The 13,649-nt window shown below is 36.5% G+C and overlaps 1 protein-coding gene across 1 annotated transcript; it reads left to right on the top strand.

Annotated features, from left to right (window-relative positions):
• The first annotated feature begins 812 nt into the window (after positions 1-812).
• LOC109240094 (solanesyl diphosphate synthase 3, chloroplastic/mitochondrial) lies at positions 813-13,093 on the top strand. The gene is made up of 12 exons (XM_019406718.1): positions 813-1,126; positions 3,328-3,420; positions 3,979-4,059; positions 4,136-4,207; positions 5,498-5,623; positions 6,937-7,023; positions 7,720-7,791; positions 8,429-8,514; positions 10,453-10,585; positions 10,912-11,001; positions 11,797-11,895; positions 12,583-13,093. The coding sequence occupies exons 1-12, from the start codon at positions 998-1,000 to the stop codon at positions 12,760-12,762; spliced, it is 1,248 nt and encodes a 415-aa protein (XP_019262263.1). The 5' UTR covers positions 813-997; the 3' UTR covers positions 12,763-13,093.
• The last annotated feature ends 556 nt before the right edge of the window (positions 13,094-13,649 follow it).

Here is a 13,649-nt window from a genome sequence, read left to right as displayed (position 1 = left end):
TTTGTATTGCCACTGTTGCAGGAAGGTTTATTCCGTTTCATCCTGGGAGGATTTAATCCATTACCTTGGCAACTTGTGAGGGGGTTAAAATTCCTTAAGGACGCACAAGCAAATTGTGGACTCGGAATATTTCTTATTCTTTACTGTTTTCCAGTTTCTTTTATTCTTCTAACAGTTTTCTGATTTGTGTTTTGACACAGTAGCGAACAACAGTTGGTAACTGAACCCGCCGCGACTTACACGCTCGGGGCTGAAATTGACACTTCTAAATTTAGGGGCATTTTCATATATACCCGTTTTTGGAGCTACCTTTGAAGTTATACCCCGATTGCATAAAAATTTGTAAAGTGTACTCACTCGGATCTGAAGTAGTTCAATCTCTTCAATGCAACTTCAGAAATCAAATCCGAAGCTCTTCTATCTGTCAAATGCAACTTCAAAAATTTGAATCTTAAGTTCTGAAATATAAACTTGTTCATCGAAATTTAACAATCTAATACACGATAATGCCCAAATTTACTTCAAAATGAGCTCAAATTTGAAACATAACTTTCAAATATCATAAAAAATAAATTTCAATTATCAAATAGTCAACAATTATAAATTTTAATAAATTTATTTTGCAACTAAGAAGAAGACGAAACTCTAAGTACAAGGAAGAAGAAGAAAATCACAGTAAAGAAAAGGAGAAAAAAATATATATATATTTAAAGTTATTGAAAAATTGAATTCCATTAATATTTTTTAAAAAAATAGTGAAAATTTTACCTAATATTGCACATATGGTTGCTATTGGGATTCGTCATAGGCATCAAATTAAAACACGAGTCCGTTAAATTTCATTGCCTTTTTTGGGTTCCTCAAACCCTGGGGCACCGCTTTACTTTGACCTTTCCTTCCTCCCTCGTTCTCCTCTTTCTTCTTCTACTAGCGACCCAAAATACTAACATACTAAGCACACACAACAATAACACATACAAAAATAAATAAATCGAGAATGTTATTTGCAAGGGGTTTGTCTCAGATTTCGAGACGCAGTATCAATAGATGTCGATGGCTACGTTCCCAGCAACAACAATTTCACCATTCCAATCACTTTCCCTCTCCCATCGATGCTTCTCATAAGGTGAAATTAATCTTATGTTTTTCCTTTTATTTTTTGTTTCTTAGTTCTGTTCTGTTAGTTATTCTTACTTTTTGTTAGCTGTAATTGGGAATGGATATTGTTTTTTTTTACTTTAGGGCCTTGATCTTCTTCTTTTTTTTACTGCCCAGAAAATTGATAGTTGCGCTGAGGTTTATTTTGGGATTATTTTATTTTATTTTAAAAAAATTCCAATCAATCAACCATACCTCAATCCCGTTTGTCAGGATTGGCTATATGTGTTTTTTTTTATAACCGTGGTGGCTGGGCTAGCTTGTGTGCACCTTGACTAATTCCACGGGCTACTTGCTACCTGCTACCTCAACTATATGTGTGTTGGTTTTTGCTCTACTCAGGTCTATTTCTTTCCAACATGGTGCAATTTAGACTTTAGTAGGATCGTAGGAAATGCAAAGCTAATAGGACATCCAGGTACTTGATAGGAAAACTACCATTTCTTTTTATTCCTCTTCAATGATCTGGAATTTCTGCGAGGAGCTCTCTTCGAGAGGAAGCACTGGCTCTTATCTAGTTGGACAATCTTAGTTAAGTTTGAGGAGGCATGAAGAGCTAACAAAGAGTCTTTATATTTGACTGTCCGAAATCAAGTGGGAGATTGAATTAAAAAGGCCCCTTACTATAGATAGGGTGTTAGCGCTGTTTTTTTAAATACGCACGGGTTCCAAGCGAATTTTGAGCTACACATCATGTGTGTGTGTGTGTGTGGGGGGGGGGGGGGGTTTGATACTGGTGCGATAGTCCATGTAGGGGTTCAGCGTTGCACTCAAATGATATGCTCAAGCACATTATTTTGTTGTCAAGGACTCCTATGGTTACATAGCGAGCATGTTCCAACATACTTTGAATTATGAGAAATCATTATAAATTGACTACTTTATGTCGGTAGTCAACCTGCCACAATAATCCTCCTTTATACGTGTTTGAGACCGTCAACATGAGTTCTCATGTGAGGAGTTAAACTTGAAAAAGGAAACAAGAAAAAATGAGAGGAAGGATGGACATAATTAGTTATATAAGGTTCAGTTAGGTCATAACTTGCACCTTTCTCTAGTTATTATTCCTTTAAATGTTCTCTTCCTAAGCAACGAGGAGATTGACAAGGATGTTACTCAACGTTCGGAGCGGGGTGGATGAAATGGAGGCTCGTTTCTGGGGTCTTGTGTGATAAGAATGTACCACCAAGACTTAAGGGCAAGTTCTACTGAGTGGTGGTTAGACTGACTATGTTGTATGTGGCTGAGTATTGGCCCGTCAAGAAGTCCCATGTGTAGAAGATGAAAGTAGCTAAAATGAGGATGTTGAGCTGGATGTGTGAGCATACCGGAAAAGTTAAGATTAGGATTATTAGGGAAAATGTGGGAGTGGCCTCTGTGAGGACAAGTTAAGCGAATCGAGATTGAGATGGTTCGGGCATTGAAGAGGAGAGACATAGATTCCCGATTAGGAGGTGTGAGAGGTTGACCATGGCGGGTTTGTGGAAGGGTAGGGGTAGACCAAAGAAGTACGGGGGAGAGGTGGGCAGGACATGTCATTGCTTCTGTTTACCAAGGACATGACCCTCGATAGGAAGGTGTGGAGGTCGAGAATTAGGGTTGAAGGTTGATAGGTGGCTTACCAGTAGTACTAGTATTTTTCTTACATTTTCTTATTCCTGGTTCTTTATTATTACATGTTATGACATTCGCTTCCGTAACCCTATTACCTTGTTGTTGCTATTGTTTGTTGCTTTATTTTCGCTATTCCTTGATCCAAGGTTCTATCCGGAACAACTTCTCTACCTTCACATGGTAGAGCTAAGATCTGCGTACACATTACCCTCCTCATACCCCACTTGTGGGATTACACAGAGTATGTTGTTGTTGTTAGTTTTCAACCATGTGTAGAAAGATATAGGACACAAGACCTAGTGCTTGCCGGACTTGATATCTCTCTTTCATCCCCTTCCCTTGTTCCATTTTCTCTATATTTGGTGTATTATCTGTTCATCTCTTAGCTTAAGAAAGATAGTCAATATTAATGTGGTCTTCTTTCTGATTCTTCCAGTCATTTTTTCTTGTAAGCTCTGTTTCAAAGGTTACACAGTTTAATTGCTCGATTTGCTGCTGTTATTGCTAATTTTTGACTTTTTACGCTTTATTATGACTGTTTTTGGTGATTATTAGGTTTTGGGTTGCAGAGTAATTCATTCATGGGTTTCTAATGCTCTTAGTGGTATTGGGCAACAAATTCATCATCAAAGCACTGCTGTAGCAGAGGTTTGTATAGCATTTTATTTCATAAATCTACAGTTATCATGTTATGTCCAGTCTTTTTGCTGACATTGTATTTCAATGTCATTCCTCATAGTTAGCTTCCTCGCTGATGGATCTTATGGTTTATGCATCTGTAATATGTTGTGATCGAGTATTTCAAGAAGGAAATTGATGACATGGTCTATACAATTGTAAAATTATTAGTAGTTACTTCTCCATATTTATATCAAGAGTATGTGGACCTGAAGGGCCTTTTCTTTATTCCTTTCCAGTTGTCTTACCTTATTTCTGGATAGCAAAACTGATTCAAAATTGTACCTAAAGCTTTGTGCTAGTGGATGAATTTTCTTGAGTCATGAATGACTCTTGTCTGTATTGTTATGTTGAGCTTCCACTTTAAGGACTTCTCTGAGTAATTCGAGGTTCTTTCTAATGTAAATCATCAACTCTTTTATTTTTCTATCTTGTTCATTCCTCGGGGTTTCTTTTTAAATCCCCATCCTTTATGTAATTGCCAAAGGATGATGTGTTTCCCACTGTTTCCTATTGTCTCTCTCTCAGGAGCAAGTGGACCCATTTTCCCTTGTTGCTGATGAATTATCCCTTCTGACGAACAGACTGAGATCAATGGTAGTTGCCGAGGTATATAACTTTTTCCTTGGTTTGGTGATTGCTAAATTCATGATGCTAGATGACAACCTGTTTCATTTGTATACAGGTCCCAAAGCTGGCTTCAGCTGCTGAGTATTTCTTCAAAATGGGAGTAGAAGGAAAGAGGTTTCGACCCACAGTATGAATGATTTGTTACTCCAAAGCTCAATTTTCATGTGTACTATACATTTATCCTTAGTTCGCTGCACAAGCTTTTGCGCATTCCAAAGAAAGAAACTTTCGTAGTCATCAAGTAATTGTTAAAAAAACAAAATCCACATTTCCTGTAATAAAGGCTGCATAGCTTTCGAAAAGTCTTGATTCTCTTAAATTTCTGAGTATCTTCCCTTTTATGAAAACTAAGTGACTGTTGCTTAGTGCAAAAAATTAGACATTTGGTTTTGAAATAGCAGAGATGTTGATTTTGCACTTTTCTTTCTGAAACTTAAAACATGTTCTACTGAAATATAAGGAAGAACAAGAATTTCCCTTAGTTGCATTTATAGTAGGCTCAAACATGATGCTCCAGCAGAAAATACCAGACTGAGAATCCAATTTTCACTTGTCTTTTGCTCCAATTGTAGTAATTATTGTACACGTCACTTTTTGGACACAGCTTTGGATAATTGCTGTAACATTGAAATTATAGTATAAGATGGGATCAAACATATATTTAGAGGTTAAGATAACAAAGTAGTTTGAAGCACTATATTTAGAGTATAAGATGACATCAAATATATAATTAGAGGTTAAAATGACAGAGTAGTTTGAAGCCTTACGTTTTGAAGAATAGGATGGTTGAGGATAAGTTTCTGGTCGAAGGGAGATGATAATGCAGGTCTGAGATTCACGACAAGATCAACCATGTCTGTTGCGCTCTCCAGGAGAGATAACAAAAAGCTTAAGCTGCAAAACAAAAGAATGTGAATAAAGCAGGGATAAACATGAAAGACTGAAGAAACAGCAAAAGTTGGCAAACCAAAACTAAACTGAATTGTATTAAGTATTAAAAACTTGGGCCTTCTTATTTATTTGCATTTTAGTAGAATATAACAGTTTCATGTTATATATCAGCAGAACTTGAGGAACTAATTCTCTTTTTATTAGATATGCAATTTTTGATATATTTATTATCTAATGAGCAATGGTGTTCATTTTAAGGGGTATGAATTGAAGCCTTTGTATTGACTGAAGTCCTTGTATTTCCAATTTAAGTGTATTTGTGGTGGCAATACAGATAGCACCCTCTTGAAGTATTATACTTTGTTGGTGATTTTTGTTTGCTTTAAGTGGTTATTGTACAGTTGCTTGGCCAGATCCATTATATGTAGATTTTTTCAAGTTTGTTTCATGTCAATGTAGCATTCATTTTTCAGCTCATGATTTCATACATCCTCAAAAGCAAATACATGGGTGCACTTTGTTGTAGGTTCTGCTGTTGATGGCGACGGCACTGAACGCACCGGTTCTTAGACCCCAGATGGATGTTGATTCTTTGTCCAGGGATTTGCGTACCAGGCAGCAGTGTATAGCTGAAATCACGGAGATGATCCATGTAAGATTCTGTCTCTTTTTCCTGTTAGGATGTAAAGACCATCAACTGGGTTGTTAGATGACAAGATTTTAATATGTTCAGGACTTTGGTACTAGTGTTGGATACAACACAGATAACAAATATGTACACGTACAACTTAATACGAGTCTTATGGGTATTTTGAAGGTTGCATGCAGAAGTACCCTGGTCGATGCATGAAAGGTAAAATGAAGAATTAGATAACATAGATGAAATACGCATTTAGAGGATTTTATGTTATATGTATAGATGTTAAATTCATGAAAAAGAACTCATATATAAACAAGATTGGTAAGGAAGCAACAGGGAAACATGGGGTATAACTGATATATCTCACCTGATTTGTAAGGAAGAACAGGAGGAGGGAGCAATCTGTAAGAGAACTTCCACATAGTATGATTAGTACTAATTAGCCATAACAATGCATCAAAAATTGCAATTGCTGGGAATATTTGGGAGTTCTGTTCTGAACTTGAAGGACAGCTATGGGATGTTAATTTCTTAAAGGGTGGCAGATCATGTCTTTCTCGGGTAGAAATGCAGAGTTGTTTGTGCTGGTCCGGTTAGTTGTATAAGGCTGACCTCTTTCGGTTTTACTTTTCCAACAAATAAGCAGTTGGAAACAGACCCCACTTGTTAGAATTTACCGGGTTGGAGGGATCATCGGAAACAACCTCTCTGCCCTCCCAAGGTAGGGGTAGGGCCTGTGCATACGCTACCCTCACTAGACCCCACTTGTGGGAATTCACTGGGTATGTTGTTGTTGTTGTTGTTGTTGCAATAAAACAGCTGTTGCAGCTTCCAGCTGTTGCCCGCTTGTTTGATTTTCTTTAAAAAGCAGTTGGAAACAGACCCCACTTGTTAGAATTCACTGGGTTGGAGGGATCATCGGAAACAGCCTCTCTGTCCTCCCAAGGTAGGGGTAAGGCCTGCGCATACACTATCCTCCCTAGACCCCACTTGTGGGAATTCATTGGGTATGTTGTTGTTGTTGCAACAAAACAGCTGTTGCCCGCTTGTTTGATTTTCTTTTGTTTCATGGGGAGCAGGTCAGAAGCAAGTTTCTCTTCTTCTTTTTTGGGTCCCTTTTCCTTAGATGCTCAATGGGCCAACAACTTCGCATGGTTGACACAGATCATATGAATGGGCCTACATCCAGAAAAACCCGCATGGCCACTTAGTTGATGTTTCATTTTCTCTCCTCTAATCCAGATTTGTTTATTAATTGGTCTCAAAATGCCATTTCATTACAACTTTCTTCATGTCAAGTTTCTTTTTTTTTCACTCTATCGTAGGTTGCCAGCCTACTCCATGATGATGTGCTAGATGATGCTGACACACGACGTGGGATAGGTTCTTTAAACTTTGTGATGGGAAATAAGGTACATTCTACTTTCTTTTCCGAAATATGCCGTTCCCTGTTAGTCTTCCTTATAATCCAAGCAAGCAGATGTTCCAGTAGTGAGATGGCCAATGTTCATATCAATACCTAGATGAAGAAGTATAAATTTGTAATCTTTCTGTTCCATCTTAAAGGACGCTATTTAATTGACCAAGGAGTTTAAGATGTTATTTGACTTGTATATTATTTTAATAGTAGTGGAAGAAAATATAGAGTGACGATGAAAAGTTAATTTGATAGAAAAATATCATATGCAAGTTTAAAATTTAGTTAAATAAGTCGAATTCTTGAAACTTGTGAAAGTTGTATAGAAAAATACTATTAATGGAATAATGTCAGCCATTTTGAACGTGCCAAATTGAAAAAATAGAAGTGTTCTATAAATTGAATCAGAGGGAATATCTTAGATCACTGAGTAGAACATTGGATATGACATGCTTACTGCAGGAAGCCGTATTCTTTTTCTAATTATGAGATTTTTGGAAGCAGTCAGTTTTAAATTATAGTAGGCCAAGTGATAAACGAGGGTCAGGACTCATGCTTTCCTCTTGTGTGGAAGAGCACTTTTCATCTGTGGGTTATTTTTAACTAAAGTTAACTGTTATAAAGTGGGTTGCTAAATTTTGTGTCGCTAGTATCTGCTGAACCCTATTATCTCTTCTCCTATTTGATGCAGTTAGCTGTACTAGCTGGAGACTTTCTGCTTTCCCGAGCGTGTGTGGCACTTGCCTCTTTGAAGAATACTGAGGTATTCTTTGTCTTTTCCTCTTTGCTCTAGTAAAACATTAAATATTTTTTGCAGAATTAACAAGAGTGGAACCATACTGTTCATAATACTCTGATTATTAAGGCTTGTTAGTTGTTACGTTCTATTCCTATTTATCAGAAGTTTCTCTTTTTCTGCGGGATGTATATCGTTCTACATTCTTTTGTATACAAATTTCTCGATGGACAAAAATAAGAATTTTAACGTGTCAAGGATTAGGGTTTTGACACTCCTTTAACTATTGAGCGCTTGTAGTTTCATGAATTTTAATCTCTTATGGTTGGTGATTCTTTTGTCACTTGATATAAATTGTATCACAAAACTCAGGTTTTTCCTTTTGTTTTATTTCCAGCCCAGCAACTCTATATAGGTTTTTTCTTTTCCTATTAAAAATACCACACTTCTTTTTAATTTCCTGCCGGTTTCATTCACACCTCTTATTTTGCGTCTCCTCCCCAATTAAAAAAAAAGAAATAGACGAAAAATGGCAACATTAGCAAACAGGGAAAGGATTCTAGCTAGAACACTGATTTTTGTTAAGACTTCTGTTGCTTTATTTTCAGTTATACCTCTTGCTATCCTCTTTTGAGCTCTGTTACTCAGATCTTGTGACCTGTAGGTTGTATCCCTTCTGGCAACTGTTGTGGAACATCTTGTTACTGGAGAGACAATGCAAATGACGACTTCTTCTGATGAACGTTGTAGGTATGCTGGTTCACTGCTGATTAGCTTTTAATGTACCCTGATTGAAATTAACTCAACTGAAATATGTCGATATCTCGAGATACTAGAAAATTTCGTGATTCTTAACTAGAAATTTTGTCTTCCCCAATTTAAACATATAAATTATTACATCAGTGCCTTTTTGCTTAACTTCTTTTGAAAGGTATTGGAGATGCCATAGCAGATAGGAAGAGGCTCATAGAACGTTGTCAAAAAGGAAGAGGCTTATAAAATAGTAGGGTCTGATTTATTCAATAAATACCGTTAAGTATGCAAAAAATGTTCTAAATTTAATCTTTCAGCGAGTAGCTAACTGCAGTTTTACTAAGTGTTGCTTCTGGCATTTTACTTTCTGGTGTAGTGAGAAAAAGAGAGAAGGGAGAAAGGAAGAGGAAGAAATACTAATGCGGAGGGCAGGGAGAGAGAGAGAGAGAGAGTAGGGCAGGGGGGAATGAAGAGAGAAGGGAGGAGGGGAAAAAGAGAGATTCTAATACTCAAAATAATTTCTCAGGTGTTTCCCCAATGTTCAAACAACATACATAATGTCCTATTTTTTATGTTACACGAGTTCATTTATGGGTACACATGGATATGGGTGTCCGCAAATCTGCTAGGAGTACGCACATCCATATCATACCCATTCTACACAAAATCTTGAAAGGCTGGAACCACTTTTCTTATGAACTTCTTAATAATATTTATAAAACAGAAGAAATCAAGAAGGATAGGTAGTTAAGATGTGGAATATGAGAAAACTAATGAACAAGAATTTTTCCTTTTTGAAGATGTGGCAAGCCACGAACAAAGGATTAAGATGAATTGTATATTTTTGTTTTATTTTTGGTGTAAAGAAGCACTTGTACAAGATGTAGAATCTCTAGTAGATCTCATAGGCTCCTTGTAGCTGTTACAAGATTGGTTTTTGTCTATTTTGGGTCTTGTAACCTGTTACTCCTTAGCACAATCTTTGTGCTAGGGACAAATCTTATCAATATATTGGAATCTGTTACCTTTTCAAAAAAAAAAAGAATTTTTCCTTCTTCTTTCACTGTCTTTTGTAGAATCCGAGATTTTTCTTTTCTCTTTCATTTTTTTAATTCCTTGTATCGTCAGTTTAGTAGAAGAAGGGGATCCGGGGTTAAAATTGCTGCGACATAACATTATTAGAACATTAGAACAGAGGATGTGATAGATTTGAACCTCATTACTTTAGGAACAACACCTGTTTAAGAAATGTTTAGCCTGTGAATCAACTCATCAAAGAAAAAGTTGCTAACAGAAATATATGAATGAACTAAAGCATAATAAATTTCTTTGATTAGTGTGCTACTACTACAAACAAAAGGATGCTTGCAGATGGTGAAAATAAGGCAGTCTCTCACACAGCATTACATTTAAAATTTAGGGTGTTAGGCGTCATGTCTCCAATAAATGGGGTATTTCGTGTCAGCCGATGCATACTAAACATGCACTTTTGCCTAGCTTTCTCACCTAATGCCTTAGCTGGTCAGAGTATATCCTATCAGTAATATCATCTCTGTTTTAGGACACCAGGTTTTTTACTCATTTGTCCCCAAAATAGTTGCAAAAACATTCTATATGAGATGGAGGGTTGTGGGATCTTGAAATGTCTAATTTTGGTGAAAAGGATGTCAAAGGGACATAAGCTTGCACCTCATGTCATATGAAACATCCATGTTAGTTGGTGTAGTTCTAATATTAGGAAATAGGGGACACATAGAAGATTTAGCACCTCTACAGTTTACGTAGAGTAAACGCGTCTTGATGACTTATGAAATTCGTCATGTAGTTGTGCTAAAGGTTGCGTACAAACTAGTTAATTATCTACATCCACTTGTTTGTTAGACTTGTTTTGGCCAACCTTTCTCTGAAATTAATGTTCTCTGTCATCTTTTGCAGCATGGAGTATTACATGCAGAAAACATATTACAAGACTGCATCATTAATTTCAAACAGTTGCAAAGCAATCGCGCTACTTGCTGGGCATACTGCTGAAGTTTCCACGTTGGCTTTTGACTATGGGAAAAATTTGGTCTGTATAGTCTTCTAAGTTCTATTTGACTCAATATATCACTTTTAGGGTGAGATGGCATGTACATTCTCAAAAGTTACTGTATGCATCTTCGATAAACTGACCACTGGTAGAAATTTCAGTTTGGCGGGATATGCAATTTCCTTTGTGATTGTGCAAATAAGATCTGTTTATACCTTTCTCTGCCTTTTGGCTAAGATCAATTGCAAATAAAGACTGTGTTAGTAGTTTACCAGGAGAGTTTCCATGGTTCTGAGTTCCCCTTTTTTGTTTTTGGATAAGATTCCATAGTTCTGAGTTCTTACTTTCTATGTCTGTTCATGCAGGGCTTGGCATTTCAATTAATAGATGATGTTCTTGATTTCACGGGCACATCTGCAACCCTCGGCAAGGGTTCATTGTCTGATATTCGTCATGTAACCTCTCTGTCCTTGTCAATTGTTTCTCATGTCTTTTGAACTCATTTTAGTTGAACCTAAAAGAGTGCAGTTTAGGAAGTAGAGAGCTTTGGCTTACTGGCAGATTTACTCATCAAAAAGAAAAAAAACTTACAGCATGGTCAGATATATGTTTAAACATTAAGAATTAGCAACCAATTGTCACTCCAAGGTTAAAATCTTATTATCATTATTGTCGTTGTTGTTACAACTAATACTACTATTACCGCCACTTTCACTACTACTACTACTACTACTACTACCACTACTACTACTAATATCACTACCACTACTACTACTAATATCACTACGACTGCTCCACCACCGCTACCACCAACATGGCAGCTCCACTGCTGTTTATTATTTGATAGTGTAATTAGAATTCAACTACAAGTGAAAAGTTGAGAGCTCACATCTTTCTCTAGAATATTTGAAATTCGTGGGAATTGTTCTCTTTAGTGTATGAGTGAGGTATATTCTTCTTATCTACTCTCAGGAGGCTTCCTTTCTCTTTTTAACTTTAGTTCCAGCAATGATGAGCGTTAATTTTTTTTTCATCTTTCATATTTCCAATTAAATTTTTCATCTGTGTGCCGTGTTCTTAGTTTCTTCTAGACTAAGGCTTCCAGATGTTATACGATCAAAAGTAGGTTTATACTCTTCCGATAATTCTTTACATGATGTGCTCATTCACAATTCAACATCCTGTCCTAAGAAGGTATTCTCAATCACTTTTCCCTTAGTCTTGAGTTCCTCTAACTTTTGTTTTTGTAGGGGATTGTAACTGCCCCTATATTGTATGCCATGGAGGAATTTCCTCAACTGCGAACAGTGGTGGACCGAGGATTTGATGATCCTGTTAATGTGGAGATTGTAAGCATTTTTCTGCTCATTTTTTCTAGCACTTTCTATGACCGCTGTAATAATTTTTCCCAGCATCTCCATAATAACCTCTGTATTCATATTAATATTGTGGTTGAATGTCCTCGTACCTCTTAATTTGGCACGCTTTAATGCAAATGATGATAAAAGATCTATGTTCCTAATTATAGAGGTGATCTACCCTCTAAATATGTCTCAATTTTCTATTGAGTCTACAGCTTTAGTTCTGTATTGAATTCCTCATTTTCATTTGTTTTTTATTTCTAAATTAGTATTCCCATCAACAAGAAGCAGTGGTTGAGTGAAATTGGTTATTCCGAGTTTGTCCTTGTGAAGTTCAATGTTGGAATATTTTGTGATGCAATCTTCTGTTCCAAAGTCTATTCCAGCTCCGGGGTTTGTGTCTTGTTAGTAAGCCGCCCATTGTGGTATACTGATTATGGTTCTTGACTTTTAAATATGTTGGAAAGAATGTCTGCTGTTAGGGTAATGCTCGGGTCATCTGGATTTCTCGGTTGACTTTTTTATTACTATTTTTGTTGATGAAGATGATGTTATAAATATGTTGTTGCCAGCGTCTATTTACATTCCTTATCCTGATCAGAGTTGGCTTTCTCGTGTAATGTCAAATTCTGGTAGTCGTGAATAATCAACCAAAATCTACCATGAAAATTGCAGGCTCTGGACTACCTTGGGAAGAGCCGAGGGATACAGAGAACAAGAGAACTTGCAAGAAAACATGCTAACCTTGCCTCAGCGGCTGTTGACTCTCTTCCTGAGAGCGATGACGAGGATGTTCAGAGATCAAGAAGGGCACTTGTGGAACTTACTCAAAGAGTCATCACAAGAACAAAATAAGGGGGAAAAAGGGAATCAGGTGCAGCCACACATTTGATTAGTGTACGAAAATTTTGTTTTAGACTCAACACGTACTCCTGTATTTCTAGGGACAACATACCCTATCATAGATCATTTCTTCTAGATAGATAATTTATGATATTTTTTCATCCAATAATTATTTGGTGAACACCTTGGTTTTTCTTTTTCCTGTACTGGGAACAATTCTGTAGAGTAACTTTGTGATACACATTGATGTTGTAAAAGGTTATCCAGTTGAAAGTAAATGGATGTATCCTTTGACACATAATGGTTGAAATTGCTATTGACTAATGTTGCATACTTGCATTCAGTTCGGTCTTGTATTACCGGGATTTGGGATTTTCTGTATTGAGAAACTGTAATCCAATCCAATACCAAATATGTTTGCGTTTGTTGCCATTCAAAAATACTTGTTCATTCGGTGTCTAGATGTACTTGTCCGTTCGTTTTTTATTTATAGTTTAACCAATCCAGGGATTTACCATTTTCAGTTAACTTTTCTTAATTTTCTTATACCCTCCAAACTGTTTTCTTTTCTACTATTCCATCCTTTAATTTTACTTTTGAAATTGAAAAGTTTACCTAACTATACTGTGTACCCTTAAAATCGGATAACAGTTGAATTTATACGCGGTTTTAAGGATACGTGATATAACTTGATACAAATTAAGAACGGTTTTAAGGATACGTGATATAACTTGATACAAATTTAAGAAAACAGATTAATATGGAAATTCACGATAAGGGAACAAATGCAAACCACAAAAATTGAACAGCCTTGGCCTTTGAGTACGATCACCCTCGAACCAAGAAATGGCTTAACTGATGTAAGAATAGACTAACAAGATGATAAGAGCTAGAAATAA

The sequence above is a fragment of the Nicotiana attenuata genome, unplaced genomic scaffold (genome assembly GCF_001879085.1).
Source record: "Nicotiana attenuata strain UT unplaced genomic scaffold, NIATTr2, whole genome shotgun sequence".
Classification (NCBI taxonomy): Eukaryota; Viridiplantae; Streptophyta; class Magnoliopsida; order Solanales; family Solanaceae; genus Nicotiana; species Nicotiana attenuata.
This window is presented reverse-complemented; position numbering and strand designations above follow the sequence as displayed.